Source organism: Chanodichthys erythropterus, chromosome 21, assembly GCF_024489055.1.
Source record: "Chanodichthys erythropterus isolate Z2021 chromosome 21, ASM2448905v1, whole genome shotgun sequence".
NCBI classification, from domain to species: domain Eukaryota; kingdom Metazoa; phylum Chordata; class Actinopteri; order Cypriniformes; family Xenocyprididae; genus Chanodichthys; species Chanodichthys erythropterus.
The window spans coordinates 19,479,467-19,492,455 of record NC_090241.1 but is presented as its reverse complement, the minus strand read 5'-3'; the positions used below and the strand labels follow the sequence as shown (position 1 = coordinate 19,492,455).

At 35.7% G+C, this 12,989-nt stretch overlaps 1 protein-coding gene across 4 annotated transcripts in view; it reads left to right on the top strand.

The window, feature by feature from the left end:
- The window catches only part of tmem131 (transmembrane protein 131), a 43,652-nt gene that overhangs the window by 19,983 nt on the left and 10,680 nt on the right, over positions 1-12,989 (top strand). For all 4 annotated transcript variants that reach the window (XM_067372594.1, XM_067372595.1, XM_067372593.1 and 1 more), the window contains 22 exons: positions 246-362; positions 462-584; positions 703-783; positions 864-1,014; positions 1,094-1,150; positions 1,267-1,328; positions 2,124-2,232; positions 4,857-4,965; positions 5,053-5,206; positions 5,292-5,462; positions 5,588-5,698; positions 5,870-6,004; positions 7,777-7,881; positions 8,864-8,950; positions 9,322-9,474; positions 9,658-9,733; positions 9,821-9,935; positions 10,026-10,164; positions 10,324-10,433; positions 12,323-12,395; positions 12,575-12,726; positions 12,810-12,952. In XM_067372594.1, coding sequence (XP_067228695.1) covers positions 246-362; positions 462-584; positions 703-783; positions 864-1,014; positions 1,094-1,150; positions 1,267-1,328; positions 2,124-2,232; positions 4,857-4,965; positions 5,053-5,206; positions 5,292-5,462; positions 5,588-5,698; positions 5,870-6,004; positions 7,777-7,881; positions 8,864-8,950; positions 9,322-9,474; positions 9,658-9,733; positions 9,821-9,935; positions 10,026-10,164; positions 10,324-10,433; positions 12,323-12,395; positions 12,575-12,726; positions 12,810-12,952 — 2,533 coding nt within the window. The remainder of the gene's footprint in view (positions 1-245; positions 363-461; positions 585-702; positions 784-863; positions 1,015-1,093; positions 1,151-1,266; positions 1,329-2,123; positions 2,233-4,856; positions 4,966-5,052; positions 5,207-5,291; positions 5,463-5,587; positions 5,699-5,869; positions 6,005-7,776; positions 7,882-8,863; positions 8,951-9,321; positions 9,475-9,657; positions 9,734-9,820; positions 9,936-10,025; positions 10,165-10,323; positions 10,434-12,322; positions 12,396-12,574; positions 12,727-12,809; positions 12,953-12,989) is intronic.

The window sequence follows — 12,989 nt, the reverse complement described above, 5'->3', positions numbered from 1 at the left end:
AGAATCATCTAGTTTAACCAGTTTAGAGGTTTTGAAAACGTATGTGCTTGCACCCAGCTAAAAACATCCTATTTGTGTTTAGATTAAAATAATATAAAAGTGATATAAATCTAAAAATATATATTTATATTTATATAATTGTTTTTGTTTTATTAACACAACACAGTCTGACAATAGTGAGTGACGTGTATGGAGTGATGCATGTAATCTTGCGTGCTGTAACACTATCCATCATTTACTTACAGATAATTCCACCTGGAGGCAACACCTCATTTGATGTGGTGTTTCTAGCTCGAGTAGTAGGGAATGTAGAAAATACCTTATTTATTAACACATCGCATCATGGAGTGTTTACATACCAGGTACATTTCATATGCTTAAAAATGTTGTTCTGCATTTGGTGTACAGCTATTAATACATTGATCTTTTGGACAGAAGATATGACTGTAGTTTGATTTTAGGTGTTTGGTGTGGGTATCCCCAATCCTTACAGACTCAGGCCCTTTGTAGGGGCCAGAGTTCCAGTAAATAGCAGCTTTTCTCCACTCATAAGCATCTTCAACCCACATAGTGAACCACTGCAGGTACGCAAAACTCTTCAGCTTAGCATACTGCTCCTATCATATTTTCTTTTACTAGTGGGCCATTTTGATTCTTTATCTTCTTTATCATTGTCTCCACCCGGTATTTCTATGGTTTCAGGTTGTAGAGATGTACACCAGTGGAGGAGACCTACATTTAGAGCTGCCTACTGGACAGCAGGGTGGCACCAAAAAATTATGGGTGAGCATAACTTTTTATTGTAAATCACTGTTGAGATACAATTTATTATTTTCACGTGCTAAATTTTCTGTGTTCTATAGGAGATCGCTCCATTCGAGACAAAGGGCGTGATGAGAGCCAGCTTCTCCTCTCGAGACGCTGACAACCACACAGCCTTCATAAGAATTAAAACTAATGCGTCCAATGAGGACGAGTTTATCATCCTCCCTGTTGAGGTTGAAGTTACCACAGGTCAGTTGAAATTACTTTTTCTGAGACCATCTGATCAATATTATTTCAACTCTGACTCATGTTTTGTGCATCTTCCCAGCACCTGGTATATACTCCTCCACAGAGATGCTGGACTTTGGTACGCTTCGATCGCAAGGTATGCTTTTTTCCACTCCTACATTTGACAGCAGTTTGGTAGAAACAGCAAAACTGCAGGAGACTGATACTGTTGGGGGAAAAGTAACAATCATCTGTGTCCTTTCAACTTTACAGATCGACCAAAACAACTGAATTTGCATCTGTTAAATTCAGGAGCAAAAGATGTATCGATCATGGTAATTTATAGGACTTGTTTGCATGGCTTATTTGTACACTACAGGAAGTTTGGGGTCGGCTAGATTTTAAAAAAAAATGTTTTTCAAAGAAGTATCTTATGCTTACCAAGATCTGATAAAATTTGTTTATTTGATAAAAAATGCAGTATAAACACAATATTACATACAAATATTATTCCACTTGACAATTTAAAGGTAATTTATTTTATCACAAAGCTAAATTCAGCAGCCATTACTCCAATTTTCAGTGTCACATGATCCTTCAGAAATTATTCTAATCCGTTCAATTGGTACTTAAACATTTTAGTTACTCTTTATTTTAAGGTGAAGTAGTTGCATCGCACTAACTCAAATGTAATAAGTACTGAGTAATATTAATTAACTACATGTACTTACGGTTATGGTTGGGGTTTGGTTTATGGTTAGTTAGTTGTAATTATACATAGTTTACTGTTATTACTATAGTAAGTACATGAAGTAATTTGTAACTACGTCACCTTAAAATAAAGTGTTACCAACATTTCTTCTCAGTGTTGAAAAAACCTTTTTTTCTGGATTCTTTGATGAATAGAATGCTCAAAACAGCATTCATTTGAAATAGAAATCCTTTGTAACAAATGATTTTACTGATCAATTTAATTCATCCTTCCTGAATAAAAGTAGTAATTTCTTTAGAAAAAAAAAATCTTACGGACTCCAAAATTTTGAATGGTAGTGTAAGTCTGGCAAAGTTTTTGATTTAACCAGTGAATTAAATATCTCTTTTAATACTCTTAATGTATTTGTTTTGTATAGAGTGTTAGGCCAACTCCATCGAATGAAGCTGTCACAGTTGAGTTCAAGCAAATTACACTAAAAGCTGGAGAGAGCCGATATACCAAAGTTGCAAGTATTAGTTTTGATGGTAAGTACTGTTCTTTTTAGAGGTGTCATTAAGAGGGCATTTGTCATATTAATCATAATATGCACCTCTGTATTGATTTGATTGTAATCCCAGTCAGTAAACAGGTTTTTATCCATAAGTCAAAAGTTTATTAAGTGTAAGCACGAGAAGGTAGAAGCTTTTGGGGTCTCAAAATCTGTAATGATCATGTGGATATTAATTAGAAAAAAATGTTTGATTAAAAAATAAATAAAAATGTGCATATTCTGTATGGAGCTAGTAATAACTTCACATCAAAGCAGCTAAAGTTTGTTTATAGTGTTAGCAGTGCTTTTTCATCCTCATGAAATGATTTATTAGGGCCCGAGCACCGATGGTGTAAGGACCCTATTGGAATTGCTCAGCCAAAATTTTCTTCTTCTCCAAAATGAATCGCATTTTTGAGGGCCTAAACGTTCTCAAAAACTCATGAAACTTTGCACACACGTCAGAAGTGGTGAAAATTTACATCTTATATGGGTTTCAGAATTAGGTGTGGCAAAATGGCTCGATAGCGCCACCTACAAAATTTCAATTAAGCGCCCTTCGTGCTACGTTTCACGTACAGTTATGAAATTCGGTAGACAGATGTAACAGCCAAATACAGACAAAAAAGCCCCTGGGTTCAAAGTTTGTAAACCCAACAGGAAGTGAGATATTTTGAATTTTCTCTACAAAATTTTGGCAGTTTTTGCCATTTCCACATGTTGTACTTTAACGAACTCCTCCTAGAGCTTTAATCAGATCAACATCATATTTGGTCAGTCTAATCTAAAGGCCTTTGCGATGTTAAATTGCGAAGATCTAGAGTTTTCGCTGAAGGGCGTGTCCGTGGCGGCCTGGCAAAGATTGATGTTTCGCCATGAAACAGGAAGTTGTTGTAACCCGGGCATACAATGTCTGATCTGCCCCAAACTTCACATGTTTTATTAGAGTCCTGACCTGAAGACATCTATATGACAATATTCAGTTACAGTCATAGCGCCACCTGGGGGCAACAGGAAATTACATGTTTTTACACTGTGATTAACTCCTCATAGAGATTAAACCAGATCAACATCATATATGGCCAGTCTAATCTTAAGGTCTTTGAGATGTTAAATTGCAAAGATCTTGAGTTTTCGTTGAAGGGCGTGTCCGTGGTGACCGACAAAGTCTGAGGTTTCGCCATGTAAGGTGAATCACTTTTTTGAGGGCCGAAACATACTCGAAAACTCATGAAACTTTGCAGATGCGTCAGAAGTGGTGAAAATTTACGTCTGATATGGGTTTCAGAATTAAGTGTGGCAAAATGGCTCGATAGCGCCACCTACAAAATTTCAACGAAGTGCCCCTGACACTACGTTTCACGTACAGGTATGAAATTTGGTACACACATCTAACAGCCCAAGACTTACAAAAAAGTCTCTTGGAGTGAAATCTGAAAACCTACAGGAAGTGAGATATTTTGAATTTTCTTTGCAAAATTTGGGCAGTTTTTGCCTTTTCCAGGCGTTGTACTTTAATGAACTCCTCCTAGAGCTTTAATCAGATCAACATCATATTTGGTCAGTCTAATCTAAAGGTCTTTGAGACGTTTAATTGCGAAGATCTTGAGTTTTCGCTGAAGGGCGTGTCCATGGCGGCCTGGCAAAGTTCGTTGTTTCGCCATGAAACAGGAAGTTGTTGTAACTCGGGCATACAATGTCCGATCTGCCCCAAACTTCACATGTTTTATTAGAGTCCTGACCTGAAGACATCTATATGACAATATTCAGTTACAGTCATAGCGCCACCTGGGGGCAACAGGAAATGACATGTTTTACACTGTGATTAACTCCTCCTAGAGATTTAATCAGATCAATGTCATTTTTTGTCAGTCTAATCTAAAGGCCTTTGTGACGTTAAATTGCGAAGATCTAGAGTTTTCGTTGAAGGGCGTGTCCGTGTCGGCCTGACAAAGTCTGTTGTTCCGCCATGAAAGAGGAAGCCTTTGTAACTCAGGCATACTATGTCTGATCTGCTCCAAACTTCACATGTGTGATAAGAGTCCTGGCCTGAACATATCTATATGCCAATATTCCGTTATTCATAGCGCCACCTGCTGGCAACAGGAAATGCTATGCTTTACCTTGTAATTCCCTCCCAGAACCACATTTCAATATGCCACAAAGTACCAAACATACTAGAAACACGTTAAATTATGCAACACTTGGCTAAGTGCTAATGTATGCGATAAACACCATGAAACGGGAAGTTGTTGTAACTCAGGCATATGATGTTCGATCTGCTCCAAACTTCACGTGATTGATAACAGTCCGGGTCTGAACACATCTATATCGCAATATTTGGTTATGGTCAAAGCGCCACAAAGCAGGAAGTGTGGCAATTCGAAATGACTCAATGGCATAATTCTCCTGTATTCATTCGCTTACATGCATGTCGACCACTGTTCTCTGTTTTCCTAAGGCCAGCGGGTGGCGGTGAGCCCGGGTGCGAGGGCCCTTTCATCGCTGCTTGCAGCTTTAATTTTAGACATTGTATCCATTGTTTTACATGAAACAAAATGTTTGTTTACAGATATAACAAAAGAAATGTTTTTCTTCTTCTTTTTTTTTCCATTCCAGCTTCAAAAGCAAGAAGATCAGATCAGTTTTCTGGAAAAATAACAGTGAAGGCAAAAGAGAAAAGCTACTCAAAACTTGAAATCCCTTACCAAGCTGAAGTTTTAGAAGGGTAAGTATTCACCAGCATATATTTAGAACTAGTGTAACTTTTGTAACTTTTTAGAACTAGTTTTGTAACTATGCTCACCGTTTCTAGGTACCTGGGCTTTGACCACACAGCCACCCTGTTCCACATCAGAGACAGTCCTGTAGATCCAGTGGACAGGCCCATCTACCTCACTAATACTTTCAACTTTGCCATACGCATCCACAATGTGTCCCTTCCTGAAGAAGCCAAGACAATGTTCAATGTGAGAGGCTATTCACATTTTTGTCAGCAGACAAAAACTTCTTTAGAGTGTTAAAAAAGTAAAACATTGTTTTGTTTTTCCACAGGTGCATAATTTCAGCACACCAGTTCTTATCCCTCCCCATGAGTCCCGCTACATTTTCTCCCTTCTGTTTCGACCAGTAAGACCCTCCATCCACATCGACAGCAACATTCTCCTCATCACCAATGCTTCTAAATTTCACCTGCCAGTCAGGGCCTACACAGGCTTCTTGGAGGTACATTAAGAACAGCTTACACATGACAAACTGTCACTAATGCAACCTAATTCTGAACTTTAAATGTTGTAAATGCATTTTGTTTCATTTTAGAGATTATATGTCTTTGCTTTCTCATTTAACAGCCCGTCGTTCTTCCTCCCTGTCTTCGAGAGCATATCTTAGACTTTGGTGTCCTTAGTGCCACAGACACCAGCAGTTTGGTGTTTGTGGTGGTCAACAGCAACCCAATTGAGGTACAAGGTCATCATGTTCAGTACTTTGTGTCACATTTTGTAGGATAAGAATAGCAGTTTTCTTTAAAATTTTCAAGACATTACTGAAGTGAGCAGTAATGTTTTTATATGGCTTTTTCTCTATGAATACATGTTTCATGTATGTGAATACATGTTTCTCTGTGCTTACAGTTGGAGATAAAGTCATGGTTGGTGACAGGAGACAGTCTGTCATTGGAGTTGCTTAATACAGAAAGAGGGAACAGAAGTATAGCACTGAGTAGAATTCAAGAGCTGCAGAACACATCAGCTGCCCAATACAAAACCGTAAGTGCGCGGTTTTTATCACTCCTTTACTGTCCATTACCAAAACTTGTTTAAATCATTCCAGAATCATTTTTCTCTGTAATGGACAGCATTTCACAGAGGGTAAACTAACCATAAAGTGTTAGTTCACCAAAAAGTGAAAATTCTGTCATTAATTACTCACCCTCATGTTGTTCCACACCCGTAAGACCTTCGTTCATCTTATTTATTATATTTTTGATAAAATCCGATTGCTCAGTGAGGCCTGCATCGCCAGCCAGACAATTAACACTTACATTGCCCAGAAAGCTAATAAAGACTACAGTGGTTCAACCTTAATATTATAAAGCAACGAGAAAACTTTTTGTGTGCCAAAAAAAAACAAAGACTTTATTCAACAATATCTAGTGATGGGCTATCTCAAAACACTGCTTCATGAAGCTTTGAAGCTTTACGAATTATTTGTTTCAAATCAGTCACATGAACTGTTTTAAATACGTCTTTAATAGCTTTCTGGGCAATGTAAGTGTTAATTGTCTTGCTGGTGACTGAGCCAGACTGAGCCATCGGATTTTATCAAAAAATGTCTTAATTTGTGTTACGAAGATGAAAGAAGGTCTTACAGGTGTGGAACGACATGAGGGTGAGTAATTAATGACAGAATTTTCATTTTTGGGTGAACTAACCCTTTAAGTTGTCTAGTAACTAAGATAAATATATCTGTATTTCATATTAAAAATCTGATAAAAGCATTTACAATCCAGATGCGCTAAATTATCCAGTATAAATACATAATGTGGTTTAGTAGTATTGTAAAGTGGAAAGTGTGGATTTGCGAAAAGCTGTGCTAGTGGTTGTAATAGTGATACTAATACCATTACGAAATACTAATGCTATTACAAGAACTGTTACAAAATGTTGAAAAAATTGACTACAATCCAAGATTCTTTATTTTCATTTATGTTCATATTTTTATTTGAAATATAAATAGTCACCATAGGATCAACTTAGCACCTGAAATGGCACACTCCCCTACACTAAATAATGATTTTTTTTTTTTTTCTTTTCTGCTCAAATAGTTAAATATATAAATATAAATATATATAAATATTTTGTGGTCTTTGTCATTGAAAATATTTCAGATTTTAAAGATTGGAGAAACAACTGATAAACAAATAGAGCCATACATGGCTATCTCAGATTGGATTATATCTGCAGGCAGTCATATGACTTCCGGTGGAATCTTTGCATGTCCGTACTTGTGGTAAAATTGCAGAAGTGTTGCAAGATTTATGGTTTTGGGGTACTGCAAGCACAGAAGTTATTTCATACATTTTTCATTTTTTAAAAAACACCCCTAAAAGGTAATGTAAACTGAATAGTACAGTTCACAGAAAAATGCTTTAGTTAGACTTTTGTCTTTTATATACGTAACGATAGAGTTACACTGAAAAGAGTTAGTGCATTAAATTTAAAGTTTATTATTCCATGTTGTGATATTTATAGGACCATCACACAATGTTCCAGCACTAATGAACAGTATAGAAGCACGCTCATATCCATCTAATGAGGGAGGATTTATAAAGTTAACATTATCAAAAGAGTTCAATAATGTAAAGTAATCTCTGCATATTTTCATATTTTAAAAGTAAATGTGAGCATTGGGAATGGTTTATGAAGTTGTGTTCTGTTATGTATGTGAATTATTTATTTATTTTTTTAAAGAAAAGCAGGACTGTCATTTGTACGTATAGGTGTTCATAAATCTGTATTGCATGTCGGTTTCCTCACAGGTAATTTTAGCCTCAGGCTATTACGCAGCATTTAAAGTCACTTTAGTGGCTAAAGCTCTCGAGGGATTTTATGATGGAGCCATACACATTACAACAGACTATGAGGTATGTGTTTTGTCCAGAAAAATGTGGGTCTCTGTTATATATATATATATATATATATATATATATATATATATATATATATATATATATATATATATATATATATATATATATATATATATATATATATATACACATATACACACACACACACACACACACACACACACACACACACAGCACAGACATCCCTCCCTGCAAAACTTGATGTGGTTGAACGTGACGTGTGTTAGGTCTTAAAGTGACAGCAGCCTAATAAACCTGCTGTCTGTCATTTAATGTTAATCAAACAACAAAAGAAAAGAGAAAATCACTCTTTTAGCTTTAATAAGGATTGATCTATATTTAATTTATAATGTATACAGTGAAGATTATGTATTTGATTATTCGGTTTCTGTATATTTCCTACCTGTTAGACCGACTTGAAAATCTTAAAGCACTGTTTACAAGGTTACATGAGTCAGAAACAACAAAAACAACAACTTTTTGTGCATTTTGGCAGGGCAAGTAAAAATCTGACCCAGCCTGACTGGACCAGTAGGAAAAAAAACTTGGCAGTGAGCGCTGATATATTAAAGGCACAGCTAAATGTGAAATTTATTACAAGGGGTTTATGTGAAGATAAGTTCACTTAAATTAAAAGATGTTGTATTCTTTAATTAAATGTTAAAATTGTTAGTTGAATTAATTTATAATGAGAACTAGATTTTTTTTTCACATCAATCTTGCCAGATTAAGCTGTCTTGAAAACATTTTGCCAGATTGAGTGGTCTTGAAAACATTTTTTTGGTGTGTATATTATACTGTGCCTGGCCACTGATGTTAGCGGTTCCTGATTTTGTAAGGTAGCAAAATGTGCAGAACAATTTCAGATCAAGCTCCTGTACCTGTTCTTGCACACTATAGGTAGAAAAGTGGCATATCTTTAACAACACAATGGCAACCATTGAACATATCTCAAGTTTATATGTGTCTCTTCCAGATATTGACTATCCCTGTAAAGGCTCTCATAGCGGTTGGAACATTAAGCTGTTCACCCAAACAAATCATTCTTCCACCTTCATTCCCGGTAAGTCTTAAAAATCAAATATTTTATGTAAATTCTCAGTGTTCTTCTCAAAATCATAGTCATGTACTTTTGTCTCTGGATTTTTTATTTTTTTTTGTAAATGGTTCAAATGGTTCAAAAGTACCTGTTCATTGAGATCTCAATGTAATAAAGACACTTCTATTGTACATGTAATGTGAGCATGTGATTCATGCATTACTTTACCCACAGGCACTGTTTGAACACCACTCCCTGTGTCCAGTGCCATGTGCTAACATGACCTGTTTTGCAAACCACTGTTATTTTTACAAGACAAGAGACCATTCATTAGGTTTTATACAATTTCTAAGTGATTTTCATCAGCTGTTTTTCCCCCTGTGTTTTCTATGTAGGGAAAAGTAGTTCACCAAAGTTTCAGCATACAGAGTTCATTCTCACAGAAAGTAAGGCTTCAGCAAATTCGCTCTCTCACAGAGGACGTCCGCTTTTACTTCAAACGACTTCGCAATAACAAAGTGGAGTTGGAACCCAGACGAAAGTCCAAGGTGCCAGGCCCAATTACAACACTATAACGCTATGCTAAATCTACCCTGACTTAAATGCACCTGCCCACAGTTTGCTCAGTTTACTTTGTGCTATAACTACAATAATACAATGTAGAATAATTTTGGATGAATCAGATGTTTTATGTCTTAAGAATTTACTTTTGTTTTTTACTCCTTTTCCAGATAGCAAACATTTATTTTGATGCCAGCTTGCAGTGTGGTGATCACTGTTATGTGGGATTACCGTTTGTATTGAAATGTACGCTTTCTTTCTGCACGTCTTTTCTTAAAAAATTAGTTGTTTTTGTATGTTTTCATTGAATATTTCTCCTATGTGTTTCTGCAGCGGAGTCCAGGCCCCATGGTTTGGTTATGCAGGAGGACATGTGGGATGCTGATGTAGATCTACACCAGCGGCTCCTGAAAAGATGGCGAGAGCTCAAAGAGCAATCAGGCCTTGAGTAAGTCTGATACATCTTGCTTTAAACCAGATTTAGATAACCATACAGTAAATGTATTGTATTTTTGATGTGATTCTCTTGTTTGTGAAGGATCGAAGCTTTCTTTGAAGTGAACACAGATCTGCAGAAGAATGTGCAGGCCAAAATCTCAGCACGGCTCACGTGGCCCTCACTGGTCAACTCATCACAACAGATCCATTTTCCTCTTACAAACACCAACAGCTCATCGGTGAGTGTATTCGCACACCAGTCATTTACAAAACTCTACACATCCCCCTCCCTTGTGTGCCTTTTTATTAAATATCTTTGTATTGATTTGTTTTAGCTACCAATGAGTAAGTCCATTATACTTTCACTCAAGTCAAATACACTGAACTTGTCTTTTAAGGAAGAAGAAGTTATTCTAGAAAACCCAGCCGATGTCCCGGTCTACGTCCAGGTTCTTCCTCTGGCTCTGTACCCAAATCCTTCAGTGTTCACAGGCAAACTTGCTGACAGGTAAGGCAATTCTTATGCACTAAACCAGGGGTGCTGATGCTACAGACCAGAGGGTGGAAAGAGTACAAAAATTGTACTTAAGTAAAAGTATTGCTACATAATAAATAATTTAGTTGAGTACAAGTTAAAGTACTGAAAAATAATATGACTCAAGTAAAAAAAAAGTAGTTTAAGTAGTTTAGTTAGTAGTAAGGCACTTTAGTATTATTTTTTTCTATTTTTAACCAAAATGAGGTGATGTGAGCATTATGGAGTGCTAAACACTCTCATGTAATGTCAGTTTCACAGAAAGGTATCAGTAAAAAAATAAAGTGGGGTACAGTTTAACATGTTAAATAAAAAAATATTACAATTTAAAATCAGAATATAAACATAGCTCACTTACATTTACTAAAATAATGATTCATTTTTTTTTTTTTTTTTTTGTAGCAAGGCCAGTGAAACTTTTGGCAGGACAAGTACATATCTGAACTAAGAGGAAAAATCCTCACGTATGACGTTATATGAAAACAAAATATAGCTTGCTAAAGTAAATTGAAAAAAGAATAAATAAATCTCCAGATAATATTTTACTTTGTATTACATGTGGTGGAAATGTACCTATAAGATTAAAGTCAGGCCACTCAGTAGTAAAATTATCAAACCAAATTTATTTCTGAAAATCCAAATTCAAAGTAGTCTTTCTTAAAACCAAAACATACCTTAGAGAGCTACAAAATGAGCTCTAAGCAAAACAGAGTATTTAAAGTATGTAAAATATTAAGTCACACATAAATTTTTCATTGAATAAAGACTTTCAAAATTGATTGGATAAACAAATGAACAGATTTTCATAAGGCCTCCTACTTCCTTTTATCGTATATGTACATTTTCCACTTCACCTTCATCCACCTTGGTCTTTCTCAACATCCGATAATACGCCCACCTGACGTATGTATCTTATCTGACTCCCTAAAACTCTTCCCAATCCAACTGACCTTGACTGCAGAAAGAAATCATTGTTTCCAAGTTGCCTCTCACAGCTTTTGTAGAATAGCTTTGAAACATCAGAGAGAGAGAAAAACATAACATACAGTTTTTCACCAAGTGTATGACAGAGAGTGGCCCGATGTTCAGTAATAAAATATAAAAGGTAGTATTTATATATATCTAGAAAATATGTTTGCAATACATGCTATGGTTACACACACATATCTATCTGCCAAAAAACAAATTACATTTTCTCATGAAGTAAAGTTATGTAAAGGAATCTTTGCAACTCATGTAAGATAATTGATCATGTATAAGCAGTAGCATTGATTGAATACACATAAGAAAATAATATTTCTCTTGCATAGGTAAATTATGTTTTTTTTTTTTTTTTTTTACTAATAGGGTAGTGTTAGATGTGTAAACCTGAGGAGAAACATTTGTCAAATGTATTTGTAGCTGACAGTCTTTAGAAACCAGAATTGAAAGAACAAAATGTACAGTAAATGTACATGGAAAACATTTTTTATTACACTTTATTTTGTATTCTTCTGAAACTTTCTATGGACTTAAAAAACCATAATACGGTGGCAAGAAAAAGTATGTGAACCACTTGCAGAATCTGTGAAAATGTGAATAATTTTAATAAAATAAGAGAGATCATAAAAAATGCATGTTATTCTTTATTTAGTACTGTCTTCATCCTGTTCAAAAGTTTTCACCCCCCTGACTCTTAATGCATTGTGTTTCCTTCTGGAGCATCAGTGAATGTTTGTTTGAACCTTTTTTTAATAGTTGTGTTTGAGTTCCCTCAATTGTCCAATATGAAAAACAAAATATTGCAGTGTCAGTTCTTTTGCAATATTGTGCAGCACTAAAACTGATTTCATCTGATGTTTCTTTCCTGTTGTTCCTTAAAGGTTTCCTTTAGGAAAGTTGTCCAATATCAACATTGACACAAATACACTGGAATTCCAGGTCCATAAAAATTATGTAAGTAACAAAGACTTATTGTGACCATGTAGTGACATTTCATTGTATAATTGAATCAATTTAACCTTAATTCTTCTACATTGTAAAATTCCTTTCATGATATCTACCCAAATCAAGAATTGCTGCACAGTGGTAGTAGTGTGTCTCTGTTCTGCTAATGATTTCTGTATGTTTCTCAGTCTTCAGTGTTGAAGAGTTCCACAGGTTTTGTTGTAGGTTTGACTCGGCCCTACGTATACAACGTGCTCCTTATGCCCGGGGAAGTAAAGTCCTTCAATGTGAGGTTCAGACCCATTACCAATCACAGTGTCTCTTCTCTGCTAGTCGTCAGGTAAGTTTAGTGTGCAAAATGAGCACTGAAAATAAAATGTTATAAGAGTGCTGTTGCACATTACCCTTGTCATCTTTGTACAGGAACAACCTGACAATAGTAGACCTGATCATGGTTCATGGTCAAGGCACCACAGAGAGTCTGAGACTAGCTGGTAAAGCCCCAGGTCTTGGCAGCTCTCTGAGGTTTAAACTTACTGAGGCATTCCTCAAAGACTGTTCAGATGGTGAGTGTCAAAATTAAATAAAAATTCTGATGTTTTC